This window comes from Lactuca sativa, chromosome 9 (assembly GCF_002870075.4).
Source record: "Lactuca sativa cultivar Salinas chromosome 9, Lsat_Salinas_v11, whole genome shotgun sequence".
Taxonomy (NCBI): domain Eukaryota; kingdom Viridiplantae; phylum Streptophyta; class Magnoliopsida; order Asterales; family Asteraceae; genus Lactuca; species Lactuca sativa.
Window position 1 is genome coordinate 75,704,327 of NC_056631.2, and position 7,500 is coordinate 75,711,826.

The window sequence follows — 7,500 nt, forward strand, 5'->3', positions numbered from 1 at the left end:
GCTTATTTGCTTTAAATCATTGACAATTCTATTCGAAAAGAAACAGAAATTCTTATTTCTTATGATAATTAAATGTAGGCTTTACTGTAAAAGTAAAACTTGACTCAAATAATGATGTCGAAGTAGGAAACTTTTTCAATTATCAAGATTTGTAATGATTCCTTATGGGTTGAATCTTTGAGAAGTTGGAAATGGGTCAGTCTATCTTATTGATTGAGTCACTTGAACAGGCAGAGTCAAATAGAATTTATTTATTCGTGTTATTTCTGTTAGTTATGTTATTTCTATATTTAGATTTCTGGATATTTCTATGAGATATTTTTTTGAGATATAGATTTATAGAAAAAATTTCCGTTCATACAAAAAAGCCCGGGTCTTGCTAAGATTTCTTAATAAAAAATATTTATTATCTATGTAGCTAGGAAAAAAAATATAAATGACTATGTCTCTGTACCGACTGAACCAATGACTATTCATGATTCCATAATCGAATCAATTTCATACTGGTTCCAAATTAGAGGAATGTTATGGTAAAACTTCGTTTAAAACGATGTGGTAGAAAGCAACGTGCGACTTGAAGGACACGATCCGGTGTGGATTTTTATTCTTACATCCACCATTTTCTTTTATATAGGAATGAAGGTGCTCTTGGCTCGACGTCGTTTGTTCTATTCTACTAGAACCCTTCTTTTTTATTGGGTTGTAATGTAAATAGTTCATGATGGAGCTCGAGTAGAAAGTATGGATTAATTTCTCAGGGGCAACGATCTAGGGTTAATGCCAATCAATAAATTGGAACAACTTCGTAAGTATATCTTCGATATCGATATAGAAATTGAAAGGATCCGATTCGAGCAAATTTTCAATTCAAAAAAATTGTTGGAACCGCAAAACGTTTTCGATCCACAGTGTATCGCGCACGAATCAACCGTCGGTATGATTCTAGAAAGAAATCACAAAAGGGGTATGTTGCTACCATTTTGAAAGGATTCAGAAGCACCGAAGTAATGTCTAAACCCAATGATTTAAAACAAAGATAAAGGATCCCAGAACAAGGAAACACCACTTCAATTGTCTCACAGATCCGAATAAAGAATCCAAATAGATTTTCAACGAGACAAAAGGGGGGGGGGGGGGGTTAAAGTCCACTCAATAAAAAAATATCTTAATTTTATTTAATATATTTGATAATTATTGAACTTAGTTATGAGTACAAATGATTTTTTTAGTTTTCAGTAAGTAAGTTAAATAAAAATGACTATAAGTTAAATTATATGCTAATTTATTTTACGGATTCCTTTACTATTTATTATAATTTTATCCATAGACAAAACTTCAAATCATTTTTTCTCGAGCCGTACAAGGAGAAAACTTCCTATACGGTTCTAGGGGGGGGGGGGGTTCTTTTTCATCTACATCTATCCCGATGAGCCGTCTATCGAATCGTTGCAATTGATGTTCGATCCCGAAGAGAAGGAAGAGATCTTCGGAAAGTGGGTTTTTATGATCCGATCAAGAATCAAACTTATTTAAACGTTCCCGCTATTCTCTATTTCCTTGAAAAAGGCGTTCAGCCTACAGGAACTGTTCAGGATATTTTAAAAAAGGCAGAGGTTTTTAAGGAACTTTGCCCTAATCAAACGAAATTCAATTAAATTAAGGAATTAAATTAAGGAAATAAAAACTAAGGGTAGGATAGTGATTTCTATATAATTTTGGATATCTTTTCTATACTATGTTTTTTTTATTTCCTTCTTTTCTTGCTCTATTAGTATCTATTTATCATTTCTTTTATAGAATCTTTTTCTAACGAAAACCTTATTTGATTGATCCTCACAAAATCAAAATTTCTTGCCTACAATCGGGTGGTTTTCATTCGAATTCTAAATTCTAATACCAAGTAAGACACAAGGAATCGAAGTTCTTTATTCGACTTATATTAATTCAATATACTATTGATTGCATAAATCCTTTTTCTACTTCTTCTTTATTTAGAAACTAAAAATTTTAGTATATATGCAGTGCCAATCCAACACAAGTCCTTTTTTTTACTATTATTTCAATTTAAGTTCTTGTATTTTTTCCATCGTATTCTTTTCTTACCCTTTATATTGACAACATTGTATCGAACAAATATAATTCATCGTGATAAGCAGCTCTATTTATTTCCGTCCCATTTGATTTTTTACCTTAGTTGATTCAAATTATGGGTTCGTTGGATTAGCTTTGATACCCGCATTTTTGATTGAAAAAGGTGGATAACATAGAAATAGGGGATGGTCTAGCATTTTTTCCATTTCTTTATTTCTTTTTTTATCGGAATTTTTTTTATTTTTTCATCTGATTTAGTCATTTTTATGTTCCAAATAGATTCTAATTTTTTTATATATTTTTTGATTTCGTACTTTAATGCTTTTATTTCATCATTTTGTTTTATTCTGATTGTATCTACATACCCGTTTTCTATTTGGGTTGCTAACTCAACGGTAGAGTACTCGGCTTTTAAGTGCGGCTAGGATCTTTTACACATTAGATGAAGCGAGGGATTCATCCATACCATCGGTAAAGTTTGGAAGACCACGACTGATCCTGAAAGGGAATGAATGGAAAAAATAGCATGTCGTATCAATTAAGAGTTCTGAGAATAATTTATTCCGGCTCGGTACAAAACCTTCTTTAAATTAGTGAAAGGGAGCAAACCGAAGTCAATTTCAAGTTGGGTCGAATTAATAAATGGATAGGGCCCCGCGGCTTCAATTAATTTCATTTTGATTATAGGGAAAGAAAAAGCAACGAGCTTCCGTTCTTAATTTGAATGATTACCCGATCTAATTAGACGTTAAAAAAATATTAGTGCCCAATACGGGAAGGCTTTCTCCCAGGAATGTATTCTTGATTTTTTAATGAATCCTAAATATTACCATTCTCCATTCCATAATGGAGATGTGTGTGTATAAGAAACAGTATATTGATAAAAAATTTCCAAAATCAAAAGAGCGATTGGGTTGAAAAAAAAGTAAAGGATTTCTAATCATCTTGTTATCCTATAATGAAAACGAACATAAATATTGAAATTGAAATGGAAAAAGAGAGGCCAGAGAATCTGTTGATAAGTTTATCTGTATCCGAGGTATCTATTCGGTTTGTACTATAATACCTTGTTTTGACTGTATCGCACTATGTATCATTTGATAACCCCCAAAATCCTCTACCTTTCATTTAAATAGAATTTCAAATGGAGAAATTCCAAAGCTATTTAGGGCTAGATAGATCTCAACAACACCACTTCTTATATCCACTTATCTTTCAGGAGTATATTTATGTACTTGCTCATGATCATGGTTTAACTAGATCGATTTTGTTGGAAAATGCAGGTTATGACAATAAATCCAGCTTACTAATGGTGAAACGTTTAATCAATCGAATGTATCAACAGAATCATTTGATTCTTTCGGTTAATAATTCTAAACAAACTCCATTTTTGGGGCACAACAAGAATTTTTATTCGCAAGTAATGTCCGAGGTCTCTTCAATCATTATGGAAATTCCATTGTCTCTGCGATTAATATCTTTCCTAGAAAGGAAAGGGGTAGTCAAATCCGATAATTTACGATCAATTCATTCAATATTTTCTTTTTTAGAGGACAACTTTTCACATTTAAATTATGTATTAGATATACTAATACCTTACCCAGCCCATCTGGAAATCTTGGTTCAGGCTCTTCGCTATTGGATAAAAGATGCTTCCTCTTTGCATTTATTAAGATTCTTTCTCCATGAGTGTCATAATTGGGATAGTCTGATTACTTCAAATTCAAAGAAAGCCAGTTCTTCTTTTTCAAAAAGAAATCACAGACTATTCTTCTTCCTATATACTTCTCATTTATGTGAATATGAATCCGGCTTCCTCTTTCTCCGTAACCAATCTTCTCACTTACGATCAACATCTTCTGGAGCCCTTATTGAACGAATATATTTCTATGGAAAAATAGATCATCTTGCAGAAGTCTTTGCCAGGGCTTTTCAAGCGAATTTATGGTTGTTCAAAGATCCTTTCATGCATTATGTTAGGTATCAAGGAAAATCCATTCTTGGTTCAAAAGGGACATTTCTTTTGATGAATAAATGGAAATATTACTTTGTCAATTTCTGGAAATCTTATTTTTACCTGTGGTCTCAACCGGGAAGGATTTATATAAACCAATTATCCAATCATTCCCTTGACTTTCTGGGTTATCGTTCAAGTGTGCGGCTAAAGCCTTCAATGGTACGCAGTCAAATGCTAGAAAATGCATTTATAATTGAAAATGCTATTAAGAAGTTTGAGACTATTGTTCCAATTATGCCTTTGATTGGATCATTGGCTAAATCTAAATTTTGTAATGCATTGGGGCATCCTATTGGTAAGGCGATTTGGGCCGATTTCTCAGATTCTGATATTATTGACCGCTTTGGGCGTATATACAGAAATCTTTCTCATTATCATAGTGGATCTTCAAAAAAAAAAAGAGTTTGTATCGAGTAAAGTATATACTTCGACTTTCTTGTGCTAGAACTTTAGCTCGTAAGCATAAAAGCACTGTACGTGCTTTTTTGAAAAGATTCGGCTCGGAATTATTAGAAGAATTCTTTACGGAAGAAGAACAAGTTTTTTCCCTGACCTTTCCAAGGGTTTCTTCCATTTCGCGAAGGTTATCTAGAAGGCGGATTTGGTATTTGGATATTATTTGTATCAGTGATTTGGCCAATCATGAATGATTCGTTATGAAACCTTGTAAATATAAATTTCATCACTAAATAATCTAATAAATAATGTAAATAATGAAGAGCTAACAAAAAATTATTTCTTTCTATTCTGAAATGTTGATGTAGTATGTAGTAAGGATGGAATCAACTGAGTATTCAATCTTTTCTTGTCTAATTCGTATAGGCATTTTGGACGCTGCTATTGAAATAGCCCTTCTGGCTATATTTTCTGTTACTCCACCCATTTCATAAAGTATTCGACCTGGTTTAACAAAGCTACCCAATATTCGGGAGAGCCTTTACCTGAACCCATACGTGTTTCTGCGGGTCTTACTGTAACTGGTTTATCTGGAAATATACGGACCCATATTTTTCCACCGCGACGTGCATTTCGTGTCATTGCTCGTCGACCTGCTTCTATTTGTCTAGAGGTGATCCAAGCGGGTTCAAGTGCCTGAAGAGCGTATTTACCAAAACAAATAACATTACCTCGATAAGATATTCCCTTCATTCTTCCTCTATGTTGTTTACGGAATCTGGTTCTTTTGGGGTTATAGTTGATGGTTTATTTTGAATTCCATCTCTACTACAGAACTGGACGTGAGAGTTTCTTCTCATCCAGCTCCTCGCGAATAAAATGAATTCAAATTAAACATTTTGAATTCAATTCAGATAGAATATAATTTGAATGAAAATATACATGTATTTAATAAGTAATATAATGAATCATGGATTTCATTTAATTTAGATCAAATCTATTATGAATTTGTATATCTTGTTTGTATAGATAACTAAATATATTAAATAACATAACTATTTTTTCTTATATTTATCTATTTTAGACTGTTAAAACGAATCTTTCTTTTGTTTTACTCTTTATCGTATTGGATTGACCCAAATTTAGCAATCCAAGAAAATAAAGTGTTCGCGGGCGAATATTTACTCTTTCAATTTCTATTTCAGTTCTATCATTAGCTCATAACTTTTCCGAATAGATGAATTGGTTTCTGGTCGGTTCCGCCATCCCGATCCATGAATCATTCGAATTCATTTTCACTTGAATCTTTTGAATTCACAGGTTCCATCGTTCCCATCGCTTCTTACTTAATGGTTAGGTCTGAATTCTACAATGGAGCTATTAGTTCTTGAGTCAATATTCTTAGCCTTTATTGGCTCGAAGCTCTTTATTTTTTGTTCGATGAGCAGATCCATTTAATGTTAATGATGAATCCGTATTGATGCTTTATTACACAGCTATTTCCGAGATGACTCATAGACCTTACATATTGGAATTCTATATCATCAATATTCTTTTTCTTTCTTTCTCTCATCCTTCCATTTATCCATACCCTTTCTTTTTTATTTCGATTGACAACTTAGAAGCATATTTTTTAATAAATAATAAAAAAAGATTTCAGTTGCTACAACAATATGAACAATATATATCATATCTTGACTGATTCTTTGGATCCAGATAATACGAAGTGATGAGTTGGTTATTACTTCTATAGTTATTTGTTTATACCGTGGGGCTGGTTTTTTATACTAACCCTCAAAAAACCAACGAGTCACACACTAAGCATAGCAATTTTATCAAAAGATTAATTGAATTTTTATTCAACCCTATAGAATTATAATTGTTCATTTTTTTTATTGAACACAAAATAAAAAGAAGAAACGAATTTCTCATTTTTTGTTCCATCGCTGGATAGAATGCAAAAGGAATAAAGGTTTATTATTCCCCGTCTATAAATATCCAAATTTTGATGCCTAATACCCCATAGATCGTTCGAACTGTATAGCAACAATAATCAATTTTAGCTCGAATGGTTTGTAGTGGAACCCTCCCCTCTCTGATCCATTCAACACGCGCAATTTCTTTTCCGTCGATACGTCCTGCAATTTGCACTTGAATTCCTTTTGTATCTGCTTGTTCAGTTAATTCTATAGCCTTTTTCATTGCTTTGCGAAAAGAAACTCTATTTTTTAATTGGCCCGCTATAAATTCTGCAAGAATATTAGGGTTTCCGTAATTGTTTGTTCTTGGATATACCTACGCCTATCGTTTTTCCAAATTAGTCTCGCAGATACATATAATTCAGAAGAATATGTGAGTGATTCATACACAGCATCTCTTTCCTTTATCGAGGGTTCTACCAATTGATATCTTTCCAAAAATAATTCAAAGTCAATTTCTTGATTTGTATCTTCAATTTTTGGAAACTTAGAAAGTTCTTCTGTCAAACCCTGATCAATGAACCTACAAAATCCTTCAAATTGTATATGATTAAATCCAGGTATTGTGGACATTGCGTCTATCCCGAATTATTTTGAAATTGTCAGTTATTTATATTCATCCATCTCGAATTCTCCAAAAACAAAAAAAAAAAAGAAATACCATTTTGGCTGGCTCATTATCCATCAAATCCTATAGCAATGATGGAATTTCGATTCCATGAATCTTTGACTGGAATCTATGAGATAGGTGGAATTCAAATTTATACTTAATTTCAATTTCATTTAAATTGTCATTTTTAAGAGATGCAAATGGAACGGAATTGAGAAAACAGTCCTAGAAACAGAATTCTCCTGCTTAGTCTTACTATGCTTTGGGATTTTTTTTTATAATATAAAAACTGAGTCAGTTTCTTATATTATAATGTAAAATGTAAAACGGTATTGATATTCTAATCTACTTGAATATTTAATACGATAAAACTAAAGGAATGTTGTATTGATGAACCCGGCGGATAT

The 7,500-nt window shown here is 32.3% G+C and overlaps 1 protein-coding gene and 1 pseudogene across 1 annotated transcript; one reads left to right on the forward strand and one right to left on the reverse strand.

The window, feature by feature from the left end:
- The first annotated feature begins 1,399 nt into the window (after positions 1–1,399).
- On the forward strand, positions 1,400–4,869 carry LOC128128642 (maturase K-like; annotated as a pseudogene).
- Positions 4,851–6,706, reverse strand: LOC128129009 (50S ribosomal protein L16, plastid-like). Its single transcript, XM_052767726.1, has 3 exons — positions 6,524–6,706; positions 5,050–5,200; positions 4,851–5,008 (listed from the first exon to the last, which is right to left on the reverse strand). The coding sequence occupies exons 1-3, from the start codon at positions 6,704–6,706 to the stop codon at positions 4,851–4,853; spliced, it is 492 nt and encodes a 163-aa protein (XP_052623686.1).
- Positions 6,707–7,500: the final 794 nt, after the last annotated feature.